This window comes from Podarcis filfolensis (genome assembly GCF_964270895.1).
Source record: "Podarcis filfolensis genome assembly, chromosome: 3".
Classification (NCBI taxonomy): domain Eukaryota; kingdom Metazoa; phylum Chordata; class Lepidosauria; order Squamata; family Lacertidae; genus Podarcis; species Podarcis filfolensis.
Window position 1 is genome coordinate 67,679,144 of NC_139606.1, and position 18,011 is coordinate 67,697,154.

The 18,011-nt window shown below is 42.6% G+C and overlaps 1 protein-coding gene across 8 annotated transcripts in view; it reads right to left on the reverse strand.

Annotated features, from left to right (window-relative positions):
• The window catches only part of IPCEF1 (interaction protein for cytohesin exchange factors 1), a 54,850-nt gene that overhangs the window by 7,033 nt on the left and 29,806 nt on the right, over positions 1 to 18,011 (reverse strand). For 4 of the 8 annotated variants that reach the window (XM_083608015.1, XM_083608016.1, XM_083608013.1 and 1 more), the window contains exons 2-8: positions 16,887 to 16,936; positions 13,618 to 13,654; positions 12,905 to 13,074; positions 7,407 to 7,480; positions 5,527 to 5,598; positions 4,577 to 4,638; positions 3,354 to 3,445 (exon numbers count right to left, since the gene is read on the reverse strand). In XM_083608015.1, the coding sequence (XP_083464141.1) occupies positions 3,354 to 3,445; positions 4,577 to 4,638; positions 5,527 to 5,598; positions 7,407 to 7,480; positions 12,905 to 13,074; positions 13,618 to 13,654; positions 16,887 to 16,910 (531 nt within the window). In that variant the 5' untranslated portion in view covers positions 16,911 to 16,936. Of the gene's footprint in view, positions 1 to 3,353; positions 3,446 to 4,576; positions 4,639 to 5,526; positions 5,599 to 7,406; positions 7,481 to 12,904; positions 13,075 to 13,437; positions 13,590 to 13,617; positions 13,655 to 13,867; positions 14,020 to 14,101; positions 14,225 to 15,148; positions 15,255 to 16,886; positions 16,937 to 18,011 lie in introns of those variants that run through there. The other 4 variants (XM_083608018.1, XM_083608019.1, XM_083608020.1 and 1 more) reach the window with 4 other exon arrangements.

Genomic DNA, 18,011 nt, shown 5'->3' on the forward strand with positions numbered 1-18,011 from the left:
GAGTTTGCAAATAAACATTTTCTTGCCTGTTTAAAGAAACTTGTAAAACCCCCACCCCCACCTCAAAATACTAATTTGCATTTGTTTCCATCTGGTTGGTGGCTAAACACAGAGAAGCACATCTGCTCTTGGAATTAATTTCCCAGTAAATGATCACATAATCACTGAGTAATACAGACTATCCCTGCTTTAGATATTTACATTCTGCCTGTACAGGGATTCCCACATTTGAAAAGCACACGCAGTGAAAGCAAAACACAAAATTATGAATCTGCATGATGTGTTCTAAAAATGGAGGCAACAGCAAAGTTTTGGTCCTACTCATTCCAGGGCCGGCTCAAGACATCCTGGCATCTGAAGCAAACCTCAAAATGGCGCACTCTGCAAGTACCATGATGCCTTGATTACTGGGAAGTTATGAGTTGGGTTTTACTGTTTTGTTTTCAATAGTGTGAACTGCTTTGGTGTTTTCTCTGTAGAGGAAAATGATATAGAAACATTTTAAATAAATAAATGTCGTGAGGACAATGTACTCCCTCCAGCAACAGAGGCAAAATGTCATTGGATACCAGTTGCAGGAAATCACAAGCAGGGACGGTGCTGTTATTCTCATGTCCTACTTGTCGATTTCCCGTAGACGCCTGGCAGTCCACTGCGAAAACAGGTTGTTGGACTGGATAGGGCTTTGGTTTGCTAAAGCAGGGCTCATCTTATGCTCTTATGATTAGCAACTAGAGGTCTCAGGCCCAAACTGCACCCCCCAGGTGTATCAGCTGAGCTGTAGCCCAGGGCACCAACACAGAGAAAGAATGGTGACTGCATCAAGGGAACTTGCTGCCCTCTGGCCTACAACTCACTACCTCTTTCTTTCAGTAGCTTTCTCAAAAAGGAGTATGATAAAAAGTCTCAATGATATTTATGGGGGGGGCAATCAAAAAGGAGGAAAACGTTTGTCAGGTCTTACATCCTAGTCCTTCCTACAAGTTCTCTCTCATATGATGGGGGGGGGGGCGGATGGGAAGGAATGATCTTGCAGACATGTTGGAAGCAGGCAGACTGACTGCTGTTAGTGGCCTTGAAGTCAGAATGAAATTAACAAGCGCTTCACTTTGTCAAAAGATGTGGAAGAGGTTAATGCCTGTTACATAGCACTGCGGGAGAGGGAAATAATTTCTGCCCTTGGAATGGGACAGTGGTTGAGGTTCAATAATATGAGGCTGCTTTATTCAATGCTGTTATGCAAAAAAATCAAAAAAAATCAATACATTTTAATATGGCTTTATATTGCTGTTTATAAGCCATGTGATACTGGGACGCGGGTGGCGCTGTGGGTAAAACCTCAGTGCCTAGGACTTGCCGATCGCATGGTCAGCGGTTCGAATCCCCGCGGCGGGGTGAGCTCCCGTCTTTCGGTCCCAGCTCCTGCCCACCTAGCAGTTTGAAAGCACCCCTAAGTGGAAGTAGATAAATAGGTACCGCTTCATAGCGGGAAGGTAAACGGCATTTCTGTGTGCTGCGCTGGTGCTGGCTCGCCAGAGCAGCTTCGTCACGCTGGCCACGTGACCCAGAAGTGTCTCCGGACAGCGCTGGCCCCCGGCCTCTTAAGTGAGATGGGCGCACAACCCTAGAGTCGGACACGACTGGCCCGTACGGGCAGGGGTACCTTTACCTTTACCTTAAGCCATGTGATGAGATATGAAACTGAGAACAAACAGCAGCCTGCTTTGGCTTATGCTGGCATACCTGAGCTGCAAGCAACTCACTAGATTATGGGGTCACTTCTGTGAACAGGAGACTTTTTCTATGTAGAAAGGTAACTCTGGATACAACCCTGTATCTTTAATTTGATATTACTGTAAATTTATCCACTGCCAGCTTATTCTTGAATTTAATGATGATGGAGGTGCCAGTGATTTCCTTATCTTCCTTAAACACAAGGGGGTTGAATTAGGAGAGGGTGTTGGCAGCAGAATGACCCAATATCCGAACACTATAAAACCAAATTTAGCACCAGCAAAGTCTGGCATAACTGACAATTGCACAAGCCAAGCACCTGCCTTCCTGAGCTCTACCTGGATGCGAAGTTATTTAAGGACAGAAATCCATGATTTAGAGGAAACTGCTATCAACTGGGCTCAGTGAATAGGGGGGTGGAATAGGTTATAGAAGAAGATTGGTTCAAAATTGTTGCAGTATTGTGAGAATAAATAATGTGCTAGTGTTGAAAGTGCTAGACCCATCCTGTGATGCATTTGATTCAACAAAAGCAAAGTGGGTTTTTGTACACCTGCCTCAAATTTATTTATTTTTAAAAACAAACTTCTGGCAGAATTGTAGCAATCCTAAACCATGTGCTACATGCTGTGAGAGGCTTGTTCTTTTCTCTAAACCACAAGGAAATAAGGCTGCCTGGGAAGGCTTTAGTAACTATTTGGCTGTGATAACTGTTATTTGCTTTCAACATATAACAGTGTATTTAGCCAAGAGACGTCCGCACTGTGGCGTGATGGTGAGAATGTTGGACTAAAACTCGTCCATACTTCCGCTTGCCCCATGCCTTGAAATAATAGGTCTGAGAGGTTTTCTGGCTTTATTGTGCTTTCTATACACAGTTTGCCCCGCTGCTTTCCCTGGGAAAACCTACTCTCTTCCCTCCCTGCAGGGAAGAAGGGGTGAGTGAAGATCTACATCAGGAGGGAAGAAAGACTGACATTGGGATCCGCAGTCCCTGCAGATCTTGCCGCCTGAGGCGGTCACCTCACCTGGCCTCATGAGTGAGCCGTCTCTGCAAGAGAGCCACATGTAGGATACTAGTGGGTGACAGTCAGTGGAATGCCCCAAAACAGGGCATTCTGAGGGCAGGGAGGGGCTGAGCTGGGTCTGGATTCATTGGTTCCCAAGCTGACCCCAATGCCATCAGGTGACGGCATCAGGCCCAGTGTGGGCCTGACTTCCATTTTGGCCACCATGCACAGTGGATGCAGTACTAGTGACCCTTCTGGTGGCCAGGGTTAGAATGGAAGTCTAAGCTCCCTGAGTGACCCTCAGCTATTTAACAGGGCTGTTGTGAGGGGGGAAATGGGGGTGTGGGCAGAACCCGTCTAGCACCTTGAGCTCTTTGGAGGAAACATGGGACAACAATTTAATTAATAAATGGCGAAGGAGTGTTTTGCATTTATTGTCTCGTACGACTGATCTCACAACAGGCCCCCTGCAAGAATACCGAGTGGAAAAGAAGTGTACAGTGCTTTACTGCAGATTACTTATCAGAGTGGCATCTTGCGAACTGGATAGGGTGACACTTGTACAAGCCATTTAGCAAACAGAAGCTAGCTAATTACTATAATACATACCAAATGAGGCGGTGGCAACTGATCGGAATACGGAGGGGGTGGCGTCTCCACGTTTATTTCTAGATCTTCATGCTCGCTCTCGCTGTAGCACTCTGAAGCAAGAACACAACAGTTGAAGTGCATTAGACGTGCCAATTATAGCACTGGAAACAAAAGTAAACTTATTTCAGGTAACCTGAACTGAAAGCAAAACATACCGGCTCTGATTCAGTCAGGGTCATCTGTATGCAAAACAAAGGGTATTTTCTGACATTTCTAATTAGCAGAATCTCTCTTTCTCTTTTCATCTTTCCACAGCGTTGCATGAAAAGAAGAAAGAGGAGGTGGAGGAGGAGGAAGACAAAGGCTTTAAAAAAAGCTCCAGGTTTACAAAGTTTCTCGCAGTCAGAGATAAGGGACAAGCAGAGGGTGAGCTACTGTTTAGAAAGGCAGCAAAAAGCTGCAGTACCCCAAAATACCCTCTGATGAAACAGGCCTCTCAGAACAAGGTTGCTCTGCAGGAAATAAACTATAACTTTATATCTAATTCTATGAAAAATGAATTGATGCTCACACATTCTGAATGGACAGTCATGGCAAAAAAGTGGTATCATAGTGCTTTAAATGTATGGTAGGAATGTCGCTATATATAAATACATAAACTTCTGCTTCAGATCAGACTTAAGAGGGAAGTGAAACTCTTAGTTGCTACTGGTGGGAGGTTGGGACATTCCTTGTCTTGTTTCATGCACTGAAATAGGATGTCTGGCCCTTCCAGGGAGACCCAGCTTCAGTGCTGTGGAGCTCTAGGAAATTTTGCCTCTGCCAAGGAGAGCTGGGAGTGCTCCATCTGAAAATCTGGAGAGCCTCTGTCAGTCACTGTAGACAATACTAAGCTTAATGACCCAATGGCAAGACTCAGAATAAGGCCTCTGTTCCTAAGATGTTCCCCTCTCTTTTCTGCATCTATGTGCCTAGACAGAATAAGGGCTTTAGACTAGAACAGCCTTGGCCTTTTGTCCTCCTTCCCAGTACAAAATGCATCTTTTGGATATTGTTGCAAAGCTCATAACTGCTAATCTAATCTAATCATTTTTTTAAAAAAAAGTTGGCATCTAGCTCTAGCTGAACATTCATCTCTGAGTATTTTGAATATATTGAATGCCATATGTGTTATCCCTGGAAAACTCCTCAAGTAGAAAGGTGTAGAACAATCCCATTCAAAATGGTCCATTTGAGCATACCTTCTTCACTCTTTTTATTGGCTTGTTTGTCAAGGACAGCTGTACCTAATTTCTTCAGCCATCTGAAAAAATAAAAGCAAGCACAGACATTTGTATAGAATAGAAATAGCCAAGCTGAGAGAAAACAGGTTTGGTAGTTACCAAGTCACTTCTCATCTTCAATTGAGGGTGAAATCCAATGTGTGCCTTTGCAATCATGAAAGGGTTCTGGGAGATGAGAGGAAGCAATTTTTGCCTACTCCTCCTTCCCCCAAAGTCCCTGAAAATAGGCTCCAGAGAATTTGGTAGCTTTCCAGAACAGGGAAGGAGGCAAGGATTGCCTTGCTTCCTCTTCCATTAGCAACTCAAAACTTTTCAGTCAGTATAAGGGACACCAACTAGATTCCACCTTGAGGATTTTGATAACAGTACAATAAACCATGGGTGGCTAACTGTAGTTCTCCAAATGATATTGGACTACAGTTGTCATCACCCCTGGCCATTGGCCATGCTGTCTGGGGCTGATGTGAATTAAGAGCTCAATAACACCTGGAAGGCACTACACTGCTACCTCTGCAATAAACTAAACCCAAGCAAACCCATGAATCAAGTACAGCACTTATTACAATTATTGAGTGAGAATGATTGAAGATATCTCCACCTGTTACCTGCTGAGTATCACAACACAAGCCATCAAGCATCAGCCATTATGGTATATCACATTCAACCTGCTCTCTGCCATTCATGTGCATGCTGCATGCTGGCCCACCTTGCTTTCAGCTGACTGCACACTGTAAGGTGAACAGTCACAGAAATCCTTCCATCAGCTGCATACTTTATGGTTGGGCAATCTTTTATGAACACTCAAGAGACAGAGGCTACCATCTCCAGTAACAACCAAGGAAACAACAAAGAGATGGTTCTTTTTTGTCATAAGAAAAAAAGGAAGCAAGACTTTTGATTTTACTTACATGTTCATTTCCTCCGCATTTTCTGCTGCAAAATAAAATGTCTTGATCTGTGGATGAATGATCTTCATAGCGCTTCCAAAACAAAAACAAAAACAAAAACATATATTCATATATATGGGAAACATTAGATTTAAAAAGTGAGTATGTGGGTCAGTTTACCAAAGACTTTATGATCCCAAGATGTTTTAAAAAACCCACTTAGCCTGAAGTAGGAGTAGGTTCCATTGATCAGGCATACTTAGAACTGTGCAGAACCTCAAACTACAGTGCGAGTGTTCACATAGAAACAATAGAATGGGTACATTCATCTCTCTTTGACAGCCCTCACAAGGAGATGAATGCTTATATATTTACCACAGATATGCATATTCTTTCTCAAGTGCTTTAAAAAGGACTGTGTCATGGGGGAGGGGGGTTTGGAACTTTACAGAAATGTGTTTCTTTTTCAAACAAGACAGGGCATAATTAAAATAGTGTGAGCTGTGATTAGATTTATTTGCTTGCTTGCTTGCTTGATTGGATTTCTTATCCACCCTTCACCCTAAGGTTCCAGGGTGGAGTACGACAATAGAATACATAGTTATTATTTTAATTTTAAACAGGTAAAAAAAGGGTAAAATTATAAAAACTGGTGAAACCATTTGGATGAGAACAGACCAATACAGATTCATATATACTTTAATGGTCAAAGGCCAGGGTAAAGAGGTGCATCTTCAGCATATGGCAAAAATTTTACAATGGAGATGCTAGACAAGGCTCTGTGAGGAGGGAGTTCCACAGTTTAGGGGCTAGATTCAGGTAGGTAGACGTGTTGGTCTGATGCAGTCAAAATAAATAATAAAAAATTCTCCTGTAGCACCTTAGAGACCAACTAAGTATGTTCTGGGTATAAGCTTTCATGTGCATGCACACTGCTTCAGATTTCCGTGCATGCACACGAAAACTTATACCCAGAACATACTTAGTTGGTCTCTAAGGCGCTACTGGACAATTTATTTTACTTATTCAGTCTAGGGGCTGCCATTGGGAAAGCCTTGTCCTGAGCCAACACTCCTTTCACTTTTGAGGAGGATGCAACTACTGAGACAGTCCTCTCTGCTGACCTTAATGCATTATTAGAGGGTTGGTGGGGATGGAGACAATCTTTCAGATGTGTAGAATGAATGGTCTCAGCTCTGCAGTAGAGGTTGTAATAAGCCTTAAAGTACAAGAGTATCTACATAACTACTTCAAAACAATGAGTTTATATTTAACTAAGGAAAGCCGGCTGCCCTTCACATAAGATTTCAGACCAATGAGACAGTAGGGAAGTCATTTTTAAGGCTGCGATATCTCAGTACCAAGAGCTACCCTCCCTTGGAAGGAAAACCAAGCAAGATCATAATTACATTTTCACAGGCAGGATTAACCTAAGCAGCGGAAACCCTTGCTCAACAGGTATTTCCTCCTCCTCCCTCCCATGTACACCCTAAAATTGTTTTGGGGGGTCAGGAGACAACCTCCCAGCCCGAGCAATGCACAGGGGGAGGAGGTAGGGTTCGTTCCATCTAGCAAGTGGCAATGCTTGCAGATGAAACAACTGGAAGAACGTGACATTGAATTCCAGCCCAAGGATTTCCAGTAACATATTAAGCTCCCATAATTTCCACCCGCCTTCATCTCAGTGGAGTCTATTGGTTTGAAATATTGGCAATGCTGTAAGGACAACAATGACTGGAGGCCTGTTGAGTTTATGTCCTGATGGACAGTTCTATTTACATAAATATCCATGATAAGCAGAACTAGCTGAGCCCTAGGTATGATCCAGCAGGGATCTTGTATTCACATTTCAGCTTGTAAAATTTCACTTTCTCAAGGCTCCAAGTCAATGAAAGACTTACTACTTTTTCTTGCATTCTGTCGCTTGATTCACTGTGAATTCTGGAAGGCTGAGGAACCCTTCTGCTTTCTCTGCCTGTGACAAAATAAGCCGGCAATATTAAAGTATGCTACATAATTTATTGAAATTAGACAATGGAAATTACGGTAACTGGATTTCAGAAAGCTTTTCAGACTACAGAAATAATTTCTAATAACTTGAGATCTAAATTGTAAAGCACAGTAGATAAGAGGAGCAATTTCTACCTTTCTTGGGCGTATATGTGGAGAAGCAGGTAGGCAGTAGTGCATAGTGGAACAAAAATTCAGGGCTTTTGCCGCAGTCCCATGCTCAGATGTTTACCAACCAAGTCATCCATTTGCATTGGACTGCAGTTAATTTTATCTCATTAGCAACCACACTCTGGATTCTGAACAGCTGCAAAAAACCTCAATGGACTCATCTCGGGTAGGGTGGTTTCTTCATACTCTCTCCTCCATCCAAACAAGCAAAAGGCATTATGAGATTTCAAGAGAACATTCCAGCCAGGTGTGCTCAGAAGTATAAATTTCAAAATGGGAAACTTCATTTAATTAGGTCTCTCCAGGCTGCATCCAATGTGATATTGCATTAGTGGAAAGTGCTTTTGATCATGCAACTCCAGGCATACAACATTTCACTGATTTTCCCCCTTCCCCGTGAAAAGATGCTCCTGAGGTCTGGTGGGTCTTCCAGAACATGATGGGATGTGTCATGGAGGACTGCAGTGGGTGGGGAAATGGGGTGCTCTGACTTGTGCAGGCAGAAACACCTCCTACGAAGGCAAATCGTTTATTTCAGGAGTGGGGAACCTTTTACAGCCTAATGGGCACATTTCATCATGTGCACCTTCCAGGGGCAGGTACTAGCTGAAAGCAAAGGGAAGGTGGGGCAACAGGTTAGTGGTTTTAGGCAAACAAACCAGGTAAGCAAGAAGCAGGATCTCAGTTCAAGGATACATACCAGTCAGGCAAAGGCACTGTGCACAGATAAGGGACAGTGAGGCTTCTGAAGGAGCATATGCTGAAGAGAGTCCCAAAAGCTAAGGAGACAACTCTGTAGTGCTGCATCTGGCCCCCAGGTCTGTAGTTTCCCACCCTTGCATTAGCACCCCTCCTTCATGTTTTATTTAAACAGATTTGGGTTAAAAAATAAACAAACCAGTCCTCCCTTGTTTTCTCCCTGCCTGTCCCACACCCATCGTTTTTCATCAACATGCCAATGGAGAAGTAGCCCCCATGTGTTTGGGTAATTGTTTGAGGGGTCCAAATATAGGCAGAATTCATTTCAAACGCTAACATCCTTATATCCTCTCAAAGCTCACTGATGGACTACGAGACACACTGCACCAGCCTGTTGTTGCTATGTTACAGTTCCTTGCATCAGGGCAGCTCAAGTTTTTTTGGCTGAAACAGAATTCGCACTTCATAAATATACAACCCATTGCAAAGAAGTACGAGTATTCCAGGCAAGCAAGATGACCACCGTTTATTTGAGCAGAGTTTCTGCCCACGCACAGATGCGTGAATGCCTTGCCTCCGAAAACTAAAATGTCTGCTTAGAATCTGAGCTGCGCCATCTGTAGGTGAAGGGGAAAGGGGTTTTCCCCAGGACCCTCACAAAACGGTAACCTCGACTTCCCAAAAAGCACAGAAAACAGCAGATGTTGAGTGACGCTAAGGAACCTCTGTCTGCAGAGGAAGCTTTTGAACTTTTAAACCAAGGATGAAAACAGTCGTTTCAAGAGGGCTGAAGACAAGTGGCCTGCTGGAGTGAGAGTTTACTGAAAAGCAAGGCTTAAAAAGTGATAACCTTCCACTGCCCACCCCCAGCTTCTGATACTTGGCTGCACACCATAACTCAGCAGTGTGGAACCAGGTGCCTTCCAGATGTTGTTAGACTCCAGTTCCATGAGTCCCAGCCAGCATGGCCAATAGGCAGGGATGATGGGAGTTGCAGTTAAAAAACATCTGGAAAGCCACATGTTCTGTATCCATGCTATTTATGAACACAGAGGTCGTTACATTTGGCTAATATGAAAGGACTATCAATGTCCATGTTATATCTTCTCATTTCCTTAGTCCACTAGTGAAAGAGGTTTTGGAGGTTTGCCAGCCATTAACCACCCTGAAAAACTTGTTTGATCAGAAAGTGATAGTGGCTCAAAAGAAATAAGCACACACACACACACACACACACACACACACACACACACACCATTCACAACAATGGCTCCCATCCCCTTTCAGCTCCCTGCAGGACCAAACTCCAGCCTGCAGGGCTCCACACAAAAGAAACTTTTTTTGTCAGCAAAATGACAGTCCCAACATCTATTCTGGAAGGGAAGCCCATATCAGAGCTCCAAAGTGGGGTATGGGAAATCTCTTCCTTGGTGCAAGGATGCTCTGGGCTGAGTCAAATTCTGGGGTCCTCGGGCAGTGTGCAGCAAAACATTTGCCTAGTCACACTTCGTAAATGTATGCCTCTTGTACACAAGGGATATTCATGGGCTCAGAATGTTGTTTATGTTCCAAGTCTTTGCTTTGTACCAGCTTTAGAGGGCTTGAGGTCAGCCAGCTGAAGGAAGAAATTCACTCTTTTCCACAGTGTAATTATAAGGTGGGAGACAAGGGGATTCTCTGTACGTGGCTTATTCCTTAAGTGTCACATGTCTCGGTTTACACGGTTTTCTTTTTCTCAGATACACACTTTTTTACTTATCATTTTATAAGCAGCATATCTTGTGGACAGGTGATATGTGGGGAGGTGTTCATCCCCCGGTGTTAATGCAGCAGTAGGCCCTCGGTAATGGTACCCACTCATTGGAATGCCTTCCCTTGGGAAATTCAGGAGGCAGAGACAGCAGCCTCTTAAAAACTTATATGCTTTCCTGGACAAAATAGAGATTGAAAAATTAACAGTCAATTCTGTATTTTGTACACTGCACAGTTTTGTTCTGTTTTTAGCTTTTTAAAGGAAATGCTATTGTGTGTATGGTTTTTACATAAATCACTTAGAGATTTTTATTATGTTAAACTTCTATGATATTTTATGATATTATACATTTTTATAAGTAAGTAAATAGCATGGCTCCATTTGTTGATCTGAGAAAATCTGGAGCCCACAGATGTGGCTGCCAGGATCCTCTTCACTGCAAAACCCCTGCTTTTCACTTGGAAGAAAGTTCCACTGTGTACAAAGGGACTTACTCCTAGAAAGGTTTGAAGCCTTAGACCCCAACCTACTTCTTGCTGAACCTCTGTGGGAGATCAAGGGCAATCTGATCTCCAGCTCCAAACATTTGAAGATGGGAGAGGAGACTGGAGCTTTAGGAGTGTGCATCTGAGGCATTCATGGTGCCTTGCACATCTGTTGTCAATACAGTAAGTCCCAATTGTTTCCTCCAGAACTGGAGGGAACAACAGGCTCGTCTGGAGGGTGGGCAGCCATTGTATGAGTATCTCAGTTGCCCACTGCCAAAAACATCAGTCCAAACTTTCCTTTCTAATTTGGAACTGGAGGGGATGCTGAGCCTGTTGGGTACTCTTAGATGCAGAAGCTGCCAAGAGCAATGTTGGGGTGATGAGCTCATTCAAACTGTGCACTCTGTCCTTAAGGGAGGGTGTGACGTGACCCCCAACCATTACAAGCAACTCACATTCTCCAATGCCAACTGGACCTTCCATTGATTTCCCCAGTCTTATCTAGATTGAACTTGAGTTTGTGATTTAATTTGTTTAGTTAATTTATTTAACCCACTTCTGTCCTGCCTATCAGTAGGACTTCCAGGACAGTTTATAACAAAAACTTAAACAACTGGAAACAGCAATTAAAAACAACTAAGACCACAGTAAAATGAAAGACCATCAGCCACCAGGAGGTTAAATCACATTTTGTTGTATCCTACCAAGAAACAGGCAATTCCTTTTGGGTAGGGCAGCATTGCCCTAGGTCCATCTTTTGGTACCTTATTATGAGACAGGAGTAGAGCCATTCCCAACTCCTAATTGAAGTCCAAAAAGATACTTTAAAAAAAAATCAGAAGCTGCTGGTTGGTCCAGAGGAATCAAAATGATCACAGTCCCCCTCTGTCCCATCAAAGTCCACTAAACCTATTACAGTCCCCCAATGAGATTAAAATCCGCAGACTGAAACTGATCTCCATACCCTGTTTCATCCAAGAGCAACTGGAGCTGTTCCACTATACTACAAGTTCAGCCACACTTCCCACCCAAAATGGAGGCCAGTCTAATAAAACCTTCTTATAGCTTCTTTTGAGGGACAGGAATAATGCCCTCTTTCAATAAAATAGCACATTGTGGACTAATCTGACCCGTCTCCTTTGGCTACATGTTATTAAGTACAAATAGTAAGGATCAAACACACATATGTAGTAGGTAGAGAGCTCCCACGACTCCACATACTAACAACAACTGAAGCTTATCCAAGCAACCTTGAAGAACGGAAGCCAAGGACACTCCTGATATGGATTTAATAACCAATGAAGTGTTCAAGTCAGAGCGATTTTATCTACAAAGTGCTTTGCAAACAGGTCACAATGGTTGTGACCTGGTGGTCCGTCGTGCTGATCTAGGGCCCTTTGGGCTGCAATACTACACCCATGAAGCTAGAAGTAAACTCAGTAGGACTTAGTGAGTGAGTATGCATAGGATGGTGCCCTATGCCAATCAGTAATGTTCTGCTAGACGGTACAGCACAGATGCAATAGGAACAGAGCAGCAAGGCTGAAATTATAACCATGTCCACTCCAAAGCAAATCCACAAGAAATCAACAGGGCTTACTCACAGGTAAGTGGAGTTCTTCCACACTGCCAATCAACATGTGGAACCTTGTTGTTCATTTGAACTCATTCTACATTACCCATGTGTGCTCCAACTGGGTTGCCCTTGTTGCTTTATCACCCACAACTCTCTCTCCCACTCACCACACTGCACCCCCCAGAACACTAGAGAGAAGCTTGGACTCTAACCTTTGACAGAGGCCATCTTGGAGCAACTGCCTAAAATCTACACCTGTTCCAGAAGTCCAGAATAGCTAGCAACATTAGCTAGAAATTGCAAGGGCAGTTACACAATGGCTCCTACAAAGCTGCACTAGAATCCTTCTTGCTCAAAGCTTCCTCCTGTTGAATCAGAAACATGGAGGAAGTTTGGAGTATGGGGAAATTAACTGGCATCTAGGTAAAAAGCAAAGGAAAGTGCCCACTTATCTTACTATGGGCCCCAAACTTCTCTCAAGCAACCTGTTTATCCACAAACACTCTGTCCAGCTAACATGTTTCAAAACAGGAGGGCTTTGTTCCAAACAATGAAGTGAAAATTAAAATAACTTATTCCCTTCCTGTGATTGTCTAATCACACTAAACTTACAGATTCTTGAATTACACATGATAAAATGGCTTAGGAACGCTGAATCTTCCCTTAATTTACCTGGAGAAACTAAGAGGTTAGCATGCTTACCACTTGATTGCTGTACCAGTATAATGACGAACACTTCAGGACACACCAGAACTTTTTCCATTTGTTGCCAATAAAGCCCCCTTTCTCTTTCTTCTTGTATAGCCATCCCTGGCAATCAGCAAGCCCCAAGTCCTTGCATGATATCCTTCGACGGCTCATTGTACAAATTCCTGTGCGAAAAAACAAAGTGCCACCTTTAAACATGCATGGAGGGGATGCCAGCATTTTCTTTTGAAATACAACCCAGAATTATTTCTGAATGGACAATTAGCAAAGATAAATTAGTCAAAATGAAGCTTTAGGAATCCATAATGATAGAGAACATTGTGCCAGTGAAACAGAATGCAGATTTAAATCCATTACTGGATGTTTTCCATGTGTGCGTGTGTGATCATAAATATATACAACGGTTAAAATACCCTTCCAAACTGATATGTTAGAAAATTATATTTCCATGACAGTCAGTACAGACTAGCAATGAATTAAGCAGAACAGTTCTCTCTCTCACACACACACACAGAGCTTTGACATACCGAAACAGCTTAGTCCAAATGAAGAGTGTGTCATTATCTTCCCCACTGAATCAATGTAAAAACTAAGCAGAATAACAGCGTGCTCAACACCAAACAAACAATACAACAAAAACCGTCCTCCTCGCGTGAGCAAAATTTTAACACTAAACAAAAGCAGGAACAAAAGGAAGACCTCGTTACCTTGATTTTTCTTCCTTGTCTTCTGACGCAAAGGAACCTGCAAGAAATGCAGGAAGGAAAGAAAAGAGGAAATTTCAGATGGTGTTGCAATATTTTTCAAAAAGGGAGGGGGACTCTGGAGGAGGAGGAGGAGGAAGAAGAGGAGGAGGAGGAGGAGGTGGTAGCAGACAGTCCCAGCGCAGAATGGAATCTTTCAAACAAACACACACAGAGAGCTAATGGGGAAGCAAGTAGTTGAAGCATAAAATACTGTAATTAAAATTGATTAATTGTGAAGCTCCATGAGAGCAAGTACAGCACTTTTGTGCCTCTGCAACTAAAGCTTCCTGTTTCACACCCGCAGACAGCTATGCTGTGTAGGGGTAGCTCAAACCAGAAACAAAAATCTTCTGCTGAAGCTTCAGTGCCCTGTATCAGCTGCTAGACAAGCTCTCCAGCACTCAAAGGGCACACTATACATCGGTACAACAATCACTATCCTCACCGCATACTGCAGTCACCACAATAGAACAAGTTTGCAAAGAGCCAGAGGATCAAAGGAGGGTACGCTAGTTCAGTTCACAACTTAGCCAATTTAATCCTGCTGAATTCAAGGAGATTTAAGGCTCGAGTCACATATACACACATACCAGCCAGTGACTTAGTGCCTGATGACTCACAGCTGAACATTAAGAATTGCCTCTCATGGAAACAGCAGCTATGAAAGGAGAACTTGACCAGCGACGGCTGTTTCACACAGGAAATCTGGCATCTGATGTGTGACACATGTTTACCTGTATTCCTGCCTTCATATTTCAGAAGGCCATGTCTGCAAAGCTTTGGGTCCCCTATACAGCCCTCGTGAAAAGAAGGGGCAAAATAAAACATCCAAGGCAAAAATGAGGAAGGTATTGGTCAGGCAAAATAGGGGCTGAAGCCTGTTAATTTCTTCTGCCCCTCAGAACCAGTAGTTCTCTGCTGCTCTTCAGGTTCCACTGACGTGATGCCTCACCTCACAATAAACATGTTCACCCTAATGTCCGGTTCACATAAGTAACTTTGGCACATGTTGTCTTGTGACTAGCTCAGGACCTATCCAAACTGCACCCAGCCACATCCTGAGGATTGTTCAGGGGTAGGATACAGAGGTTCCAGTAAGGTCTGGCCTAGCTACTTATTTTAAAAGGTCGGACCAGCTGACCTGGTTATCATCATCTCAGGGTCTTGGTACTCAACCTCTTACTTATGTTAGGTTAACAGAAAACAATAGAAATGGAACTTTCTGCACATAATGCAGTTACCCTGTCACTGAACTACTGCCCTTCCCAAGTGAATCAACCAATGAACTGACAACCAAGTTAAAAATCCAACAAGAGGAAACATAACAAAAAACAAGAAAATTTAGACCCATAGAAAAGCCCTATAAGTTATCTGAACTTGTACCAAACAGCCAGAATGAAAGAGATTGAATGAACTTTCCCAGAAGGGAATTCAAGAATTTTGGTGCCACTATGGAAAAGGCCCTGCCCAAAGCAGACCCCTCCTCACACACCTGTATTTCAGATATCGATAGGAGCAGAATCAAGGTCTCTAATCAAGATGGAAAAATATGGGTAGTTAGAACCAGCTCTATAATCAACTTAAATCAGAATCCTTCAGGCTTGACCGAGTTGTGGACCTAGCCGTACAATCTTATTCATCACTATTGAGTTCATTGAATAAGTGAGTTTAGGACTGCAGGTTTGTGTGACGGGGGTAAATGTGATGTCACAAAATCTATGCTGAAATGACAATGCTACATCATTATCATGCTGGTGGTGAGTAAACATCCTACAGTTTCATCATAGGTTTAACTCATCCACAGGGCTTAATTTTGCAACATCATGGCAGGAAATGGTTCTTTTTTCCAATTTCAAAACAAACTAGTGGCCGCCCTGTACAAATATACTAGTGGTTAGCACTGGGATAAGCTAGCATAGCACATTTTTTTCTATTTCCAATGTTCTGGCTGTGCGTGCAGTCCAAATGGCTTCACCCATGCACAAGGCTTGGAAGGAATCCCAGGGTTTGCAGAAGTATCAAAATCTTAGAAAAATACTGAGGGTTAAAACCTCCCACAAACAGCTTAGTGTTGTGTGACAAAAAGGAAAACGGGCAGGGATCCTGAATAGTGTAACTCCACATTGCAACATTGTGCTGCATGTTCCATTTGTTTCATTAAATAAACTTTGGGAAAAGAGGGGAGACACACACACACACACACACACACACACACACAATTCCATAATAGAATTCAGAAAGTACAAACCAGGAATTAAGCTCCAAACATGGATTGTCCCTACTGGAACATTTGATTTAAACATTGTTTAAGTTGCAGCATGACATTTGTTCATAACCATAACGGAACAAATATCCAATCTCCTTAAAAGTATGACCAACATTGTGTGTGCCTGTAAATTTCAGATCTCCAATCCTCACCTATGTGAAGAAGTCTCAATAAGTTCTTCACCAACAAAATTTGACCCAAGAAAATGTTGCAGAGAAATCAGCAAGCTACTTCTTGTTACAAGATTACAAATAAAGAACTGATCTATATAGTAGATAGAAGTGAGATATCACATGTTTTGATTTTTACACAGGTTCCTTGTACACAGAAAAGTAGCATCTTGAGGAGAAAGGTTCCAGCCCAGGATTCTTCCTGAGGTGCTGGATTTCTGAGATGCAGGCAGGGCTTTTACAAGAGGAAACACAAGGCATCACATATGAAACATTCCTTCTTCTGGATATATGTTTTATGTACCTGACACAACACCTTGTTGTGGGGGCAGATTTCATATTGTTAGGATGTTCATGTGTCTTACTTTACAGAGGACAGCCTTCTATCTGAAGAACTGTCCTTGGAGAATCCTCTATTTGAAGGTCCAAGTAGAGTTTGAGATAGAGAACCTTACAATATGAGGGCAAGAGCCTTAACATTGCCCATTAATGTTAAGGCTGCTCATGAGAACAAGTCATTTGGTCAGTCTTTCATGTGATGATGAGATGCATTATATTTCTATTTCAATTCGTTATAAATCTGCACCTATACATAAAACTTTGGGTGTGCAACTTTTATGCAAATCTGTGTTGCCCTTTCCCCTCTTTCTGACGAGACGTATTTTTTTGAATGTGTTCCAGGTGAATCAACGGGCCATAAGGCCTTATACCCCTTAACGTATTCTGCAAGTAATTGTTTTCCCAAAATGGATAGCATCACTTGTTCTCCATTAACAGTGACATTATATACTTACAGGGGCTTTTCCATCAGCGGCCATACACAAAACCGAAATTGATGGGGAAGCTGGAAAAGAAAATGATACATAATAATTACATTTTAAATAACATTAACTGTAGAAAAAAAATATTTTTCACCAAACAATCCTACAACACTGACTATGTAGTGGAGATAAATCACTACTTGATGTAGAGGAAAGGAGAGGGATACACACAGCACAGTAAATTGCATGCAAATGGCAGACATTTCTCCAGCACACTCGGAAGCACCACCAAGGCCCCAGATTGGTGGACTGTGTTGGCAATGATACCAACAGGCTGCCCACAAGCAGAGGGAACCAATGAACTTGCAACAATAAAGATACACCTCAGCATACATCCCTGCATCACAACGCCCTTACAACAGTGTCCGCAATCTGTTAGCCCCAGTGGCACAGCCCCAGTGGCACAGCCAGTAGATTCCACTACTATAGGTATCTCTGTAGCCAGGGGTTTGAAGTCCCCTACACTCCTCAAAACCACTATTTTGGTGATAAGAATGGAGAGCCCATTTGGGGGTGAGGTTTTCTGAAAAGCTCTACGTCAAGCTAATCTGCACTGGTTTTTTCTAATTCCTGTCTCATTCGTGAGGCTCAGTGAGAAGCGAGATCCCTGTGCACTTCTGCTAAAAATACAAATAATTCTCACATATTACATGCATCATTGTAGACATTAAATCGTACTATTATACACATAGTATTATATATCTATTCTGTGCATAAACAAGTTTCCTAAAGTAACCAGCATATAAACAGAGCCATACAAGAATACATATAACTACAGTATATAAAAATATGGAGACAAGTAGACAGCTTGGAACAGTAATTTAAAGAGAAAAACAAGAAGCTAAAAACTGGGAATGGCAGGTGAGAACACAACAACTGCTGTTTCACTCCAGGGTTCTTTCACCAGTTCATGCCATAAAAAAACGCTCTCCTTAGCTTTACAGCTTTAAAATGCTCACAAACTGTTCTGAGTTGACACGCAGTTAGACAGCTTATGTCCAAAAATGTTCAGAAGCGGAGGATTAAAATTAAGCTCTCCGATCCATATTTAGGTAATTATAGAAACGATTTGATTTTTTTTCAGAATTTCTGATCCTC